Source organism: Megalobrama amblycephala, linkage group LG1 (genome assembly GCF_018812025.1).
Source record: "Megalobrama amblycephala isolate DHTTF-2021 linkage group LG1, ASM1881202v1, whole genome shotgun sequence".
NCBI classification, from domain to species: Eukaryota; Metazoa; Chordata; class Actinopteri; order Cypriniformes; family Xenocyprididae; genus Megalobrama; species Megalobrama amblycephala.
In genome coordinates, this window is record NC_063044.1 from 25395368 (window position 1) to 25413046 (window position 17679).

Sequence of the window (17679 nt, forward strand, 5' to 3'; positions counted from 1 at the left end):
GCCCACTCTTGGCTGCAGATTTCGCTTACGGCCATACCACTCTGAGCACGCCCGATCTCGTCTGATCTCGGAAGCTAAGCAGAGTCGGGCCTGGTTAGTACTTGGATGGGAGACCGCCTGGGAATACCTGGGCTGTAAGCTTTATTTTTTCTGAAAATATGTCTGAATCTGTGCCCACTCTTGGCTGCAGATTTCGCTTTATGTTTTTTCCGTGAAAATATAAAGATGGTTAGTACTTGGATCTGAATGTCCAGGTGGGAATAAATATGTTTTTTTTGAAAAACCCACTCTTGGCTTGCAGATTTCTGCTTACGGCCATGTACTGGCACTCTGAGTTTTGTTTTGAAAATATAAAGAGTGTCTGAATGTCTTAAATAGCCCACTCTTGGCTGCAGATTTCGCTTACGGCCATACCACTCTGAGCACGCCCGATCTCGTCTGATCTCGGAAGCTAAGCAGAGTCGGGCCTGGTTAGTACTTGGATGGGAGACCGCCTGGGAATACCAGGTGCTGTAAGCTTTATGTTTTTTCTGAAAATATAAAGAGTGTCTGAATGTCTTAAATAGCCCACTCTTGGCTGCAGATTTCGTTTACGGCCATACCCCAACACTGCACACTTTCTTTGTCTCCCTAATCAAACACACCTGATTAACTTGGATTAACCGCCTGGGAATCAGTGTTGATTAGGGAGACAAAGGAAACGTGCAGTGTTGGGGGTCCTTCAGGAGCAGGGTTGGGAAACACTGCCATAGAGAGTACTGTTGCAGTAGTCCAGTCTGGAGGTGATGAGGGCATGCATGAGATTGATGGATTGGACAGTTAGTTTATCAATATAGAATATGGGGTTATGTATGCACTACAATGCACCGAAGTAAGCACTGGTCTTTCCCGAAAATTACTGCCCCCATGCTGTCTTATGATCCGAGGATGTCAGGGCCCTTGACTTGCCAAAGCAGGTCAGCTATGAAACTGGATATATTTTAGCAAAACATATACATCCTTATTTATTTTGCCAAAATTGCACATATCTTTATGTTTTATGGTTGTGATTATTGTTCATGACATGCTCATGAAATTGTACTGTATCTCTGCATATGATATGCCTGGTGTGTGTGTGTGTGTGTGTGTGTGGGGCAATAAAATGACATATGTTATTTAACCAGATAGAAGGAAGCATCTGAGGAAATCTTACTGCCCCTGGACCCCAGGTTATATCAGTAGAGCCCACCAAAGGTGTAAAAAATGGCACATTCAAAAAGGCTTGAATCCTTGAAACACTGGTCAGATCTTTCTGAAATGTTTTATGCTAATTACTTAAGATATGGTTTATAATGATTTGTGTTTAGGCTTAACAGGCTGTTTGATTGGACAGCCGTGTGGTAAAAGCGGCATGAGGTAAAAGCAGCAGCAGCACCACCACCATTGTCCACTGGAACATTCTCATCGTCTTGGGTATTCTTTTTGGGTCCTTCTACAGTCTCACCGCCACAATATAACAAGAGAACCTAAAAATCAAATTGGAAAAACATAGATTTATGCCCAAAATGCTGGTCATTATTGGGAAATAAGTCCCTTCAGGATGAAGCAAGACCTGGTCGCCTTGTAGGGAGTTATTTTCAATATAATGACTGGCGTTCTGCACATTATCCCTTACTCATTAAATTACTACAGTCATTCACAGGCATATTGTGTGGCTGTGAAATGAAAGTGAAAGATGTACTTACCAAGGATCAACGAGCAAACAGTGGAGTGGGACTACTACAGGGAAGTGGGGCACGACAAAGACCGGCTTCTTCAGCTTGCTTCTGGTAGGGGGGGACAAATATGTAATGCTCAGCTGACATTTTCCAGTGGGTGTACAGAAGTTGGTAAAGTAAAAAATTGAGGATGTCCAAAACAGTACAACACCAAATAATGGAGTGGGACCACATCAGCCTATCAGGAGCAGTGACTGGTAAAACATCAGTAAAGGGGACAGATGTAAGGTCATTTAAACCACCAAAAATAACAAGTTTCAGCTAAATCAATCACACACAACCCCCCCAAATAATCCTAAATTAACAAATATTGTAAATAATCACACTACATCACCTTCTATTGTATGAATGTTGGAAACTGTTGAACAACTGTTGCAGGAAATGTTGAACATCTACCATCTACCATAAACAACACTTTACTTTGTATAGAAATATCACAAAATTACTATAAAAAAACTTTATTGAATAAGCAATGTACAATAAAAAAATAAAACAACATATATTACAAAATTAATTAACTTAAACAAATGACTCCTTGGGCTCCCAAGTAGGAGTCCACTGTTTCCCACTGAAAACAGAATGGAGACAATTACGTTACATGTGATATTTAAGTTATTCGATTGGGAATGTTAACTTCAAACACATTTGCACATTCTTCAAAACAGGTCTAGGTAAAAGCGATTGACTTCAAAACGAGTGTGAGAGTGAGAGTGAAATAGAGAGTCAGAGCAATCTTATTTCTGTATTTATCATATAGTAGAACACATACCATGTTGCACAAGGCTCCCAGTCAATTAGCAAATCTGTTTGGCCCTATGACAGGAACAACAATACATGCTTACATATTTTTTGCATCAGGCTTTGGAAACAGCCGCCATGTTTCCTGTTTCATGTTTTACCATGATATTTAAAGTATTTTAGTCAAGAGGCTGTAGTATATACTATATACAATATTTACATTATTTGACTATTTCCCAGCTTCTGTGATTGACAGGTATTTTAACTTAACATCTTGACTTAAATCTTGGCTAGTTTGACGTAAATAGAACAAATAAAGAGAAAAAAAAATATCAATATCATTAAAAAAAACCTGACAAATGCAAAACATGCCTGACTTCCGCTTTCTCTTCCCTGTTGACCCTGTAGTTTTGAAGAAGTCAGATGTCAAACTAAGTATGGAGTGGCAAACAATTAAGGACTATCTAATTATATCTTTTTATACATGTTCATTAAAACAGGCACACATTCACACACTCACTTGCTCACTCACACACACACACACACACACACACACACACACACACACACACACACACACACACACACACACAGAGAGAGAACAATACGCACACAAACCCTCATGTGTAACCTATGTCATACCACAAAAATGATCATGAACACCCAATCAGAACTAAATCAATCAGTTGATAAGTTGCCAAGCAAAATTGCTGAAAAGTTGTTGCATACAGTACATACCATACTTTTACATTTCTTATGTGTGCAATAATCTCCATTGTATCAACTGACATCATTAGCTTAGCTTAGCCAAATCACAGGAGTACTTGGGCCAAGCTAAGCTAATGATTTCAGTTGGAGACAACTAGCCTTCAGCTTACATGCTAGTCGGCCCCTCTGACTTCAACTGAATTAGGCTAATAGGGGGATATGTTGAACTGGGATGTTGCATGCAAATACAAAAAAATTATATGTCCCTCCCTAATCTAACTCTCTGCTAGACAACAAGTGAGTGAATTAACCAAAACACAGCGGAATGTTGCTTTAAGAGCTTTAAAAGTTAGCTGTAAGAGTTACCTTTTGTAGGTAGCTGTATTTCACCTGCCTCCTCCATGAGGCCTTCAGCCTCCACATCAGGGCTTTTCAGCCCCACCTTCTCCAAAAGACCTGCTGTCTCCACAGGGGGCCTTTCAGCTCCGCCTCCTCCACAAGGCCTTCATTCTCCACATGGGAGATCTAGTTATATGTCCTCCTCCACCAGGCCTTCCAGCCCTGCCTTCTCCACGAGTCCTTCAGCCTCTACACCGGGGCCTTCCAGCCCCGCCTCCTCCATGAGGCCTTCAGCCTCTACAGCAGGGCCTTCCAGCCCCGCCTCCTCCACGAGGCCTTCAGCCTCTACACCGGTGCTTTCTAGCCCCGCCTTCGCCACAAGGCCTGCCATCTCCACAGCGGGGCCTTCCAGCCCCGCCTCCTCCATGAGGCCTTCTGGCCCCGCCTCCTCCACAAGGATTTCTGGCCCCGCCTTCGCCACAAGGCCTGCTCATCACAGGGGGTGAGGGTCAGGGTGAGGACAGTGTCCTCACTCGCCTTCCAACCTGTTCAAATTTGATTAGAAAAAAAAGTAGGAATGAGGCTGAACTATAATGTATTATAAAAATTCAAAAAGGCAGATTATTTGACATTCCCGCACACAAGAATTTTAAGACTATATTTCTTAGCCTATAGCCCATTTTTTGCCTGTATTTCAGAAATATGTAAATGCATACAAGCTATTTTTCACACTGGATGCAAGTTTACATGATGTTGGTTAAGGCGTGAATAGCTAAAGGCGAAACAATGGGGAAAACAGGGAAACTTGGTACAGCATACACCAAATATCGAACTGGCATCTAAAGAAAACCCAGCTATGTTTTACCAAATTTTCAGACTACACTTGGTAACCTATATTAACAGGGCTATGTATTGAACATGGCTGGAATTATAACGTTAAAACACCAGGGTATTGTTTATTTATTTATTTTTCGACTTAACTTTTGTTCGACTTCAACAAAAAGTAGTTCTAGCTTCAGTGTACAGTCTTGTTTGCCACGATTGTCTCGTCCATGTAACCAACATTCCACAACGTTGAAATGTAATAAGGTTGTCATTTGTTGTATAAACTATAAATATTTGATAAGTGCTGAAAAAATAGGGAAGGATTGACAATCAACTGTATACTGTACATCTCACTTGTACAAACCAACTCATAAAATGCTGTCATTTTGCTGAGGTGTTGTGTAGCCAGAGGGTCCAGCTCGCATCTTGGGGTGAGGGAAGTTATTTTAGGGTTCTTGCCATTGCCTTCCTTCTGAAGGAGGAGGAGTGGCTTGTAGCCCATTGCATGTAGCTTTTCAAGCTGCAAAGACATGTATTTGTTAAGGATAAAAAATATGTTATCAAAAAACCTGAGTGTAAATTCAGTTTGAGGCAAGACTTGAAATTTGTTTTAAGACCAAACATTGACAAAAAACTGCCCATTATTACATGTCATATTATACTATGTTTCTCTGATCAGATTGACAGAATTTGAATGCACTTATGACCAGCAAAAGCAAAATTACTGAGTCATCCTCAAAAGTGAATTTTCTATTTTGTCAAATTTACTGTGTATGAAAAATAATCTCTGGCTTGAATTTGATGTTAGAATTATTAACAGCCACTTGTATGAATTTGGTAGCCAAGGGCAACCATTAATGTTGAGCCCTGTAGATGTATAGATTTTTTCCATCCATCTTTCATATTTACCACCCCAAATGAATAGGTTTACACTGAAAATCAATGCATTTCAATACATTGCAAATACATAACAGGATTAGTTCTACGAGGAGGAAGGTGGGACATCTAGGATCCAGGATTTAGTAAAATACACAATATAGCTGTGTTTTTTTTTTTTTAACAATGTGGTTTTTTTTTTTTTTTTTTTAATTATACAAGACAACAGACGGTAACAGGGAAACACATTTCCAATTTGTCACAGTTATTTCCCACCCAAACAATAGAACACATCACTCATTCCTCCCATATAGAAATACACAAAGGTCTCAAACAAGAAACAATCTAAATGCAAAACAGATATCGCAAGGTACCCAAAAACCAAATATACATTACTGTACTTTACACATAAGTTACATTTTCCTGCAAAACACAAAACGGCACAGAAACTAACAAACATTCATACAAAGTTACGTCTCCTGTAATAAATGACCAATATTATTGTTGTTTATGTAGTAGTTAAATGGCTTCCATATTTCTTCATATACACCCATTTTGTTCTTAAGAAAATATGTTATTTTTTCCATGGCCATACACTGCGTCATGGCATTAATCCACGCTCCAATAACTGGCGGGTCAGGCCTTTTCCAGCTTAGAGCTATCATTCTTTTAGCTTGTAATATAGCATAATCTATAAATTTCCTCTGCTGAGGATTTAATTTAAGGTTCTTTGGATATAAATGTAACAGAATCATTTTTGCATCCAGAGGAATATTCAAGGATAAAATTATCTTTGTAATATTAATCACTTCCACCCAAACAGTCTCTAATAATATTGCATTCCCAAACCTTGAACCTCTCTGCATTTAAAGCATGTATCAGGAATATTTTTATTAAACTTATTTAGTTTGACAGGAGTTATGTAAGTCTGCATCAACCAGTTATATTGAAGTAGTTTTAGGCTAACGCTACCTACCTGTTTCTGAGAGTTTTTACAGACTTGTCTCCATTCATCCTCAGATATATCCTCATTCAGTCCCACCTTCCATAATTCAAGTTTCGGGGCTGATGATTCAGTAGACCCTGATGTAAGCCAGTTGTAAAAAACTGATATTAATCCTTTATTATTGCATTTTTTAGTAATTAATTCCTCCAAAGAAGTAAGTACTGGCAAGTTTAATGAATGATTCTGCATAGAAAGAACAAAACTCCTTATCTGTAAGTATTTAAAGAAATGCTTTCTTGGAATTTTATACTTAGTAGATATCTGCTCAAATGACATCAACGTTCCCTCCTCAAAAAGATCACTGATTTTGCTTAAAGGATTACTCCACTTTTAAATAAACTTTTGCTGATAATTTACTCACCCCTATGTCATCCAAGATGTCCATGTCTTTCTTTCTTCGGTCGAAAAGAAATGAAGGTTTTTGATGTAAACATTCTAGGATTTTTCTCCATATCATTCATTTCAATGGGCACCAAACGGTTGAAGGTACAAATGGCAGTTTCAGTGCAGCTTCAAAGGGCTTTAATGACACCAGACGATACCAGTCGATGAATAAGGGTCTTATCTAGCGAAACAATTGGTCATTTAAAAAAAAAAAAAAAAAAAGTTTAAGTTTTATAAGCACAAAAGCTGACCTTGCTCTTTTCTCCGATGCGCATTCGTGACGTCACGTAATACGCAATTACATTGAAAAGGTCACAGTTGACGTAGGCGGAAGTATCGAGTCAGTGCCCAGAGGAAAATTTTACTGCTCAAAGTATGCTTTTCTATAGCTCAGGAGACAAATGTGAGATTCTCATCTAAGCCTTATTTTAATCTCTATTTTGTCTAAAATGTTTCTCATATATTTCTCCTAAAATTCACTAGGAGCAATAGGTGAGACAGAATAATCAGAGGGAGTCATACCTGAGACTAAAAGGAGATGCCTTGCTAATCTCAATTCTGTGTTTTTAATGACTCCTTTATTTCTCCTTTGAAAAAGAAAATGAGCAATACTGGAGCAATATCCGAGTCTCTCGCTCACTCTCCCTCTCATTCACACAAACACACACGCACGCACATGAATTACTAATTCAATCATATGACCTTTTCCTTCTACCAGACTAGATTCACCATTCTAAACAACACAGATCATCCACTTCAGAACACCTTGATGGACCAAAGAAACAACGGACGGGAATGCTACTCTCTCTTCACTGCAGGACAGACAGAAGATCTATCCACAACCATCAGGCTTTAAAAATCTATAGCAAATGGCAGATTAGCTGATGTAATAAAGAAATAAAGAAATCTGAATCTGAATCTTTATTTAAATCAAAATAACATTAACAAATTTAAAGACATTTTAAAGACAGCAAAAACTGTTTAAACATGGTCATTACAAAATATGAACTAAAGTGCTTTTTTTTTGTAAAATTAACAAATTTAAAGACATTTTAAAGACAGCAAAAACTGTTTAAACATGGTCATTACAAAATATGAACTAAAGTGCTTTTTTTTGTAAAATTCTGTTTTTAAAACAGTAACAATTTTAACAATGTTATGAGCAGTGGCAGGCCAGGTTTACAACAATTCACAACAATAAACTTGAGTCTCTGACGCCAACATACATAATTTGAAAACAAGGACTTTTTGTGAACATTGTCATTTCAACAAATGTCCCATATTTACAGTGTTGTGGCCCTGATGCGGCATTTGTTTATGAAGGCTTTTTTGACCTTACTTTTTTCAACCGGTGTCCAACCATCCAGTGTACTACAGCGCATGATGTAAGCTGCAAGCATAAAAGAAAAGAAAGCACAAATTACAGATTGCATTGAGTAACCGCAGTTACCACAACAGTATTGACAACTTTTTTCATCCTGATACGACAAAATTCGCATTGTAATATCTCTATGGATCACACATTAGGAAATGCAGCAAAACTGTGAGGACAGTGAAACAATCATAACACACAACGTAGCTATGTGATATATGGGTATCCAACACCTCTTATTGGGTTCCCACACATTTTTTACCTATGAATTTTCACAACTTTTTCCACAAATTGTTAACAACCACATGAGCAACAAACTTACTTATAATTGCATTGACTTTGAACTTATCCAGGACTCTCTTCCCATCTGGCACCTTTCCGTGTTTCCCAAATGCCACAGCATTCTGGCACTCCTCTGCAGTAAAGAATTCATCAAAAAGAAGATGGAACAAGCGAAGGCAGTCCTTCTTTGCGGATGCATGGATTGCAGCCAGGTGAGTCGAGGACAAGAAGAGGCCACTTCCTGGATATAGCTCCTGCTGCCGAGATCTGCCTTTTGGAGCCCAAACACCAGCCTGAGGTTGGATCTGTTCCACTTTGTCCAGAAAACTTCTGAATGCATCGAGGTGCTCACCACCTGTGACACAAAAGATGTATATTACCTTACAGGGACACAGCAGCATTCATTAAGTAAAAAAAACAAAACAAAAGACAAGTTTTTAAAAAGTCCAAAATATTTCATGATTGGATAAGAGTTTTACCAAATTGTTAAAAGCTTTTAAGATTTAGCTTAAGCATCAAATAACTCCCAATGTCCAAAGTAAGACAATGTAGTAGAACTTTAAACATATACCAATATAAAAACATAATTACAATTTTATGTTGCACAATTTAATACACTAGATTATTACCCACGTTTTTTTTTTTACACAACTCTTCTGAATAGATATTAGGTGTGTTAGAAAAACTTTGAGAGAAAAAAAGAAGTGTTAAAAGAACAAGTAATTGCAACAGAGAAACAGAACATACTTACTTATGCCACACAGCACATCATGCAGTTTGGCCTTTTCCTCCACTAATTTTTCCACCTCTGTCTTGCATGCTTCGCATGGCTTCCACGATCTGTCTTCTGCTGACTCAGGCGAAATGAAACATGGTTCTCTTTCTGGAATTGGATCATGTTCGATGATTAAAGCATCTGCAGATGAGCTTGAAGTCTCATGTTCAGAGGTGCTTGTCTGGCTCTGGTCCCCAAGAACAGCAGGTTTTTGATGTGTATTAGGACTGTGCAACATTTTGAGGAAGCTTTCTTTGGCTGTAGGAGCTGGTGGCTGTCTCCGCTGATCCAAATCTGCCAAAACAGGCTGCTGTTGTGTTTGGTCTGAAGGTGTGGGTAGTGCTGTGTGAGGCTGGTGATGCTTTGAATACTGCGAAAGCCTGGAATTGTGTGGAATTGGAGACAGAGTAGTTCGATACTGGTTGAGCGACTGGAATGGTGAATGCTGGTAATGTTGTGGCGTATTTGGTGATGACTGGGAAACTGGAAGTTGGTACTGTGGCCAGGCAGTTGCATGCTGGAGCTGTGGCTGGACAGGTAGAAATGACTCTGTGGGTGGAGGCTGGTACACTGGCCAGGTTGTTGGAGGCTGAATGACATTTTGGTCCAAAGTATTTAGGTGATCCTGTGCAGAGGTGGACTGGCCTGCTTGAGGTAGGAATGGAAGGTTGTAGAATCTTTGTGCAGCTGCATCTCTTTTTTTCATGTCCTTCTTAGTCGCCTTCTTGGTATCCACCGTTTTGTCAGCTGTTCCAGTGAAGTCTACTGTAGCTTTGTAGAACTTATTGTCAGACCATCTTGCAAGTACTTCTTCTCCTGGTGTCAGATCTCTAAAGCAAGCGATGGGTTTATCATCTTTGTTAAGTATATCACAGAGATTAAAAATCTTTGCTGTGTATCCATCTTCAAAGGTCAAAAATACAAAAAGTCCTGAAAATGAACACAAAGTAAACAAAAAGGAGATTGTGAGTAAATCAGTGCAGGCTAAAAATCAATCTTATTTAAACATGCTACTATATCTTTATTGTCTTATTTCTAACCCTCTTAGCAAAGCAACAAAATGACCTCTTCACTTTAGCCTTCGACTAGGATTAACTTTATTCTTTTAGCACTTTCAAATTTATTTGCTCCTGCAACTCTTTGATTTATGCACTCTCTATTCTATTTTTTCAATGTTTTTAATCCCTTTCATTATTTAATTATCACACATTTTATTTGTTTATTTATTTATTTATTTTACACATTGTCTATGAAGAGTATGGTGCAGGAATACTTTTTTGTAAAGAACTTTGAGCTGCAATTCCTATACAAATTATTTTATCCCTTAAATTTTGAGATGACTCGCAAAATTCAGTCACTAAAATGTACAAATAAGTTTCACTCCTTTTTCATGACATTCCTTTAAAAATTCCTGTAGGCTATAATCAATATGTGTGCCTCAAGCTACCAATATACAGTATTTATAAAAATTCCAGTAATAAGAGACCAAATACTGACGAATATTTTGGTTAGTAAAGTGTCCAAAGTACGTTAAAAATAACCACTTAAACCAGTTTTAATACTTAACAAAATTAGCTAAGCCGTAGTATAGTAAAATAACTAAATTACCATCTTGGTTATCTCTGGGGGAGCTGGGGTCTGGTTCATACAAACTCATCTTTTTCGGAGGGTTTCGCGCTCTTCTGGGCAGTTTTGTATTAGTTCCTTCTGCACTCATTCTGTAAAATAAACAAAAGTACAACACATTTAATTATTGGGGTCTCACTGCACGAGATCAAATTTTTCCAATCACACACAATTTATGTAACTTCAAGAATGTATAGCTACAAAATACGACCAGTTTTTTCAGAGAGTATCAGAACCCGCATACACTCGCCATTTAAAATGCCTAAATTATGTTTTAAAAAAACATGTTGCTCATGGGATGATATTAGACTCAAAAAGATTAATGAATGCACACACAATTATCCATGTACTAGATAAATGTTATGAATGTATCTTACTAGCCACAAACAAATGCCATTCGATTTGTAGGCAATACCAGCTCGGTAATTCAGCGACTGCCATCTAGTGGTAGCTGCCTGCCTTGCCTTTCAGTTGCGTGTGGATCATACAAGCTAAAAACTGCGGAAAGGAAGTCTCAAAATCCAAATGAACCGAACGCGATCCACTTGAACAACACGTCAATAAATGCATGCGTGTCACCTGATTCACAAATGCACAATTACTTATTGAATGAGCAATTTATGATTTATGAATGTAGAACAGAACAGTTTTATTCGCAAACATGTACAAATCGCTGCACAATCATTCAAACCCGAATTCCACAGATTCAAATTTGTTTGTGGCTAGTAGGATACATTCATAACATTTATCTAGTACATGGATAATTGTGTGTGCATTCATTAATCGTTTTGAGTCTAATATCATCCCATAGTTGCTTACCTTCTTTTGAGTCTTGCAACTGTTTTTTCCTCCATTCCGACTGCCCGCCGCAACTCCATACGTTAACTAACGCGCGCCTTAACCTCGTTGATTCAGCAGCGCCCCTCCACTGTGAATTAACCAATGAGGATGCAGCATTTGTGACTGATGGCGCTCTCTTCTAATGCTGACGTCGGGGCTGCATCATCTACAAGGTTCAAGGTTCACAGTGTTTTTGCGCCAACTGAAGCTAAAAAAAAAAAAAACAAAGGTGGCGGTTCAGCATCTATAAGCGGTGAGTGACTTTTTAATAATAGAATAAACTTACTTGTGTTTTCTTTGTAATTTAAGGTTTTTGTGAGCTTTGTAAATGTACAACACATTATCTTTTAGTACTTGATTTTTTGTTTTTACATAAAAAAAAATCTAGTTTTATTTTTATTTCAGTTAACTGAAATAGTTCTTACACGCCCATTATTTCAGTGTCATATAATTTTGTTTTAATTTACTACAATAATGAAACCCTTATAATGAAATGGTTAGTAAAATAAGTGATTGTCACATGCCAAGAGTTTTCACTTGTGCATTCTGTACCAGCTAATGAATGTTACAACTGCGATCATTTTCATTATGATCATAATTTAGTCAACTTTATGTTAATCAATTTCTATTTAATAGGAAAGGTTGCACGTGTGTATAATTATTCATTTAATGTAACCCTTTTCAGTCTGAAAAAATTTAATATATTTTGTGCCCTTTTATGAACATTCTGTACCTTTTTTTTCTGTCAACCACAGGTTATTTTCCCTGCAGCCTCCGACTCCAGTCAATATTGCTCTTCCATAGAGGTTACTGATACATTTAATAGTAGGGGGGGTAAGTGTAACACTATTTAACACTGTGTATTAGACTGCACTGTCTATACCACCATCATCAAAGAAGAGCATCTTCTATATTTGTGTGTGTGTGTGTGTGTGTGTGTGTGTGTGCGTGTGTGTGTGTGTGTGTGTGTCTACAGTTGGAGCTACATATATTTTTAAAAAAATAGAATGGCGCAGAAGTACAACTCACGCTGGAGGAGAAAGGTGAAGAGCCAGCAAAATACTTGCAAAAGATACAGAAGAAAGGTTGGGAAATTTACATTTTATTGTTTTTATATTGTCATCTGCAGTGATTGATTATAAGCACATTCACCCAAGTTCTGTATTTACGTACCATTTGAGGTGTTGGTACTTAACTTGCCACTTGATATTTCCACTCCACTACATTTTAGGGAAAAATAATATGGTTGCACTTTATTTTACAGTACGTGTACTTACATGTACTTATAGTGTACTTACAGTGTATTTATCTAAGAAAGTTCTGGTAATACAAGGTAACTACATGGGGTAGGGTTAGGTTTATGGGTAGGTTCAGGGTTAGTACCTAATTATTACATAGTTATTGTAATTACTATAATAAGTACATAGTATGTACATGGAGAACAGGACTGTAAAATAAAGTGCTACCAATAATATTTTAATGTTTACTACACTACATTTATCTGATAACTACCGGTATAGTTTCCATTTGCTTTACAGATTACATTAAACTTCAGAGTCAAAACAGCACATTTTCCGATTAATTTACATGAATGACTTAACTGATTCAGGTCAATAACAAATCTGATAATTGGCCAGGACATAATCAACCAACGCATACATGTAAATATTATGTAATTTACTTACACTTTTGAAACTGAAGTACATTTACTGTGATATCATATACTTTCATCTTCTACTAAAGTCTTTTTCATGTGGGTAACTAGCTTTTACCAAAGTCATATTTTAACAACTTCCCTTTTACTGAAGTGTGTCTTTCAGGTAATTTATAAAAATAAAAAAATAAAAAATATATATATATATTTAGCTGCTATGTTCTTTACTCAGCTACATTTCATCAGCTCCATTGGTTCTGACAATGTTCCTCAATAATTTTATATAACAATAAAATATTTGTTTGAAATGACAAGTCTGTTAAGATCACCTTTATATGTGGAATTAGCAAAATATTAAGAACATGTCTGACCTATGTAGTAGTGTTCTACAGCACTACAAAGTACAGTTTAAAAAATGGCCATCCAAGTAAATAATCACCTCTTTTAAACAGTTCCAATAAAATGTTAATATTTTAATCCCCATGAGGGGAGAATTTATAGCAGGATTTCCTACAGTATATACTGCATTGTTGTAACCTAGGTATGTCTTATAAATTTGCATGTGAGTGTTAAATATGCTTAATGTATTATCATTCTCGGTTTTCTGCAGGACACACAAGGACAGGAAAATAGAGGTAAAACATGTGCAAAAATGTAAAACAACTAACTCCATTTCCTTCAGTCTCCAAGATGGCATGTAGTTTATTTATTCTGTGGAAATCGCATGTTGCAAAGCTTTAAATTTTGATCGACTGGAGCGTTAATTCAAATAAAAGTTAATGTGTCCAATAAAACACTGTTACTGAAGTGAGACCTTCAAACCTCACTTGGGTTGTCAAGGGTTTACTGACAGCTCAGGTGATTATTATAACACTTTAATAGTCTAGTAATTAGTAATGTGTTTAGCATAAGTATAATGAAAAATAAACATGTTGAGACTAGTAAGCCATAAATTCACCAATCAAGTAAAAGCAAATTAATCAATTGTTTTTTTTTTCTAGAAGCAACAAACTGGAGGTCAGATGATTGCAGCACCGAGCAAGTGACCAGATCTGCTAATTTGGAAGATTCTTCAAACACAAATGTGTGTAACATCCATTATGCCAACCATTCATCCCAATGCTATGGACACACAAGTGAGATGCATCACTCTGGTCTTAATGTTGAATCAGAGCCTGAACAGCCTATTTACATGCAAACATTTCCTGAGCACCTACCTGAATTTGTTGAAGAAGGGACTTTAGATGACAATGCGTTATTTGATGAAGACTTTTCAATTGATGATGACCTCTCATTTGAAGACAGTTTTGAGCTTAACCTAGAGGAGGGAACAGAACTCGAAAGCTCTACAAACACTGTAGATCATCCACTGTACAGAAATGCACCAATTTCTGTTGCAGAGAGTCTTCTCCTCATAATGACTTTTGCAAACAGACACAAAATAACAGGAAAAGCTCTCAGTGATTTGCTTACATTAATATCTCTGCACTGCCCCTCTGATACACAGACTGAGTGTCTTAAAAATTTACACAAATTTAAACAGTTATTTGATGATCCCTCCTCTCTGCTTTTGCACACATATTGTAGCTCATGCTTCATGATTGTTGAGAGTATAGACACCCAGTGTAAAACCTGTGAAGCCAATGTGTCGATGGAGGGGTCAACCTCCTATTTTATTGAGGTTCCCATTGAAGCACAACTGAAGAGATTGTTTGCTCAGGAAGGTTTTGAAGAAAAACTTAAGTTCAGGTTTAATAGACATAAAAAATGTCATGACAGTATTGAAGAAATATATGACGGAAAAACCTATCAGAAATTAACTACTTGCAATGGGCCTCTCAGTGATTCCAGAAACATTTCGTTAATGTGGAACACAGACGGTATACCTATTTTTAAGTCTTCAAAGTTTTCTGTTTGGCCTTTTTATTGTGTCATAAACGAGTTAAATTTTGTTGAACGCACGAAACGAGAAAACATGATATTTGCAGGTGTTTGGTTTGGGGATTCAAAGCCGTCAATGTTGACATTCCTTGAACCACTGTGTGGCACTCTGAACAAAATTGAAAGAGAAGGAATTTCTCTTCAGTTTGCAGGAGCTCAAGAACCTTTCATATGCAAAGCCTTTACAATTGCAGGAACCTGCGATTTGCCTGCAAAAGCTTTGGTACTTAATACTGTTCAATTCAATGGACATTTTGGGTGTCTAAAGTGTGAACAGCCAGGTCAAACAGTGAAGACTGGAGAGAGAGGTCATGTCCATGCCTTTCCTTTCCAGAAGACAGATCCAAAAGGCCCGCCTCGTACTCACAAGGGGTTTGTAGATTATGCTAAGATGGCCTATGATTCCAACAGCGTTGTTCGTGGGGTGAAGGGACCTACGTTTCTCAGCAGACTAACAAGCTATGATTTGGTCTTGGGCACAGGTATAGACTACATGCATTGTGTACTACTGGGAGTAATGCGTCTATTGATGTTTTTGTGGTTTTCCACAGAGTTCTCTCGATGTGCATTCAGTATGGTCAGATCAATCAAAGAAGTTGACAAACGTCTGGAAGAAATAAGGCCACCATTTATGATTCGATTCCCTCGTTCTGTGTCTTCTCACAGGATGTTCTTTAAAGCATCTGAGTATCGGTCCATTTTGCTGTTTTTCGGGCCAGTTGTATTCCGGGGCATTCTTGCAGGACTGTACTACAACCATTTCCTGCTCCTTAGTGAAGCAATCTTTATTCTTCTGATGGAGTCAATAACCCCTGCTCAAATAGATCATGCTGAGAAACTACTCTGGAATTTCTGTTCTCAAATGAGTGGACTCTATGGTGAGCGATACATGACAGCCAATTTGCACTTACTTGTCCATTTAGCTGATAGTGTAAGAGCTCTTGGACCTCTGTGGACACACTCTTGCTTTCACTTTGAAGACAAAAATGGGTACTTGCTCCGTCTTATACATGGAACCCAGAATATACCTGCCCAAATGGTAAATGCTGTAAAGACTATACAATATCTCCCTAGCATCACACAAAACATAAAGCTGAACATAGTAACTACTGAGTTTTTGGCCAGAATGACAAATAGCAATAGTTATCAACCAAGTAATGTTGTCAATATTGTGGCCATGTTAGGGGCATCATTCAATAGATGTCTTGAAACTGATGATATTTTTCTTCTGGAACAGTTTCTTGGTCAGGCTTTACATAGTAATGTGGTCAAGGCATATAACAGAGCTCAAATAGGGAAAATAATTTACACTTCCCAGCAGTATGTCAAAGCCAAAAGACGAAACAATTACACAGTGTTATTTTGTGATGGTGCGCAGATCAAATATGGACAGATTAAATTATTGTGTTCCTACAAAGAACCCAATGAAGGTCAGAATGAGATAAAACTTGCGTTTTTGAATGAATTTGCAGTTGCAAGCATAAATCTTCTACAAGATACTTTGACAGGTGGAACGTGTTTCCATATTGTTAGCCTCCTGGAAGTTCCTGTGAGAAAGACAGTGGTAGGACTTGAAAGTATTTTGGCAAAGTTGATGTTCATTGATTTGTCCTCGATGCCTGGTATTGTGTTTGCTGCACATTTCCCTAACAAACTTGAAAGGGACTAAAGATATTATAAAGTCAAAGATATGATCTTATTTTGAACAAAAGGGCCCATGATTTAACTAGTTGAAAATCCCTACTGAAAATGTAAAATATGTTGATGGACAACTGTGATGCCATCTCAACTGTTTTATATGGGCAAATCTATTGTCATACAAAAAGGTCACTTTGGGGCTAACATGAGAAGATGCATACATCTGAATATACAACATTAAAATTATTAATGATATGAGTTTTTGGCAGTTAAACTTTGATACATCTGAAATGTTGAAATTGTAATTTCTTTGCTCTCAAGTTACCAATAAATTACTGTTTTTAATTTTGCAATGTGTTTTGTGTGGTTAATAAAATTATTTTACTGAATTACATGCAGTGAAATATTTCAAATCATTTATAGAAAATAATATAAAAGAAGAGGGTCTTTGTAGCCTAAAATAAAAGATTTACAATTAATTTATTCATACAGGAATACATTATATTTAAAAAATCATGTGGATTAAGATATCATATGAAACATCCAAGACAGTGATCCAAGTCTTAGAATTCAATGAGCACTTGTGGAAATCTCTTCCTTTGCTCTATCTGAGTTAAGCATGAGATGCATGAATTGAAGCTGGGATAAGATTATATTGAGTTCATGGAGAGAACTCTGTCTGAGATCACAAAGAGACACAGAAGTTGAGAAACTCTGAGCATTATATTAGAGCTTGTTGAGATCTATTCTGAAACTTAAAAGGAGACTAAATTGAGATTTAGTGCATCTTATTGCTCCAGAGAAAAGCCTGAGACACAGGAGAAATAAACCTTTGTCTCAGTTTGGTGTCATATGGATCTCAAAGTTGTCTAGGAGAAATAAATGAAACATTTTGGAGATCTCTTTTCAGATTTTCTT

The 17679-nt window shown here is 37.3% G+C and overlaps 2 protein-coding genes and 2 non-coding genes across 4 annotated transcripts; 3 read left to right on the forward strand and 1 right to left on the reverse strand.

The window, feature by feature from the left end:
• Positions 1 to 23: 23 nt before the first annotated feature.
• Positions 24 to 141, forward strand: LOC125250716. Its single transcript, XR_007180851.1, has one exon. It is a non-coding gene; the product is annotated as a 5S ribosomal RNA (ribosomal RNA).
• A 259-nt stretch (positions 142 to 400) lies between these two features.
• Positions 401 to 519, forward strand: LOC125250701. Its single transcript, XR_007180844.1, has one exon. It is a non-coding gene; the product is annotated as a 5S ribosomal RNA (ribosomal RNA).
• A 7156-nt stretch (positions 520 to 7675) lies between these two features.
• On the reverse strand, positions 7676 to 11611 carry LOC125265694. Its single transcript, XM_048186069.1, has 5 exons — positions 11508 to 11611; positions 10671 to 10780; positions 9039 to 9992; positions 8328 to 8642; positions 7676 to 8023 (listed from the first exon to the last, which is right to left on the reverse strand). Exons 1-5 carry the CDS (start codon positions 11564 to 11566, stop codon positions 7917 to 7919), a joined length of 1545 nt encoding a protein of 514 aa, XP_048042026.1. The 5' UTR covers positions 11567 to 11611; the 3' UTR covers positions 7676 to 7916.
• A 134-nt stretch (positions 11612 to 11745) lies between these two features.
• On the forward strand, positions 11746 to 17250 carry LOC125265685. Its single transcript, XM_048186058.1, has 5 exons — positions 11746 to 11781; positions 12284 to 12362; positions 12505 to 12613; positions 13793 to 13817; positions 14184 to 17250. The coding sequence occupies exons 3-5, from the start codon at positions 12536 to 12538 to the stop codon at positions 16790 to 16792; spliced, it is 2712 nt and encodes a 903-aa protein (XP_048042015.1). The 5' UTR covers positions 11746 to 11781; positions 12284 to 12362; positions 12505 to 12535; the 3' UTR covers positions 16793 to 17250.
• Positions 17251 to 17679: the final 429 nt, after the last annotated feature.

Excerpts from the sequence above, each read along its gene's own strand:
- LOC125265694 (XM_048186069.1), bottom strand. The coding sequence starts at position 11,566 with ATGGAGTTGCGGCGGGCAGTCGGAATGGAGGAAAAAACAGTTGCAAGA. Across the intron at positions 10,781-11,507 it reads GTTGCAAGACTCAAAAGAAG|AATGAGTGCAGAAGGAACTA; the intron begins GTAAGCAACTAT and ends TTTATTTTACAG. Across the intron at positions 8,024-8,327 it reads CAAAGTCAATGCAATTATAA|CTTACATCATGCGCTGTAGT; the intron begins GTAAGTTTGTTG and ends TTATGCTTGCAG.
- LOC125265685 (XM_048186058.1), top strand. The coding sequence starts at position 12,536 with ATGGCGCAGAAGTACAACTCACGCTGGAGGAGAAAGGTGAAGAGCCAG. Across the intron at positions 12,614-13,792 it reads GCAAAAGATACAGAAGAAAG|GACACACAAGGACAGGAAAA; the intron begins GTTGGGAAATTT and ends GGTTTTCTGCAG. Across the intron at positions 13,818-14,183 it reads ACAAGGACAGGAAAATAGAG|AAGCAACAAACTGGAGGTCA; the intron begins GTAAAACATGTG and ends TTTTTTTTCTAG.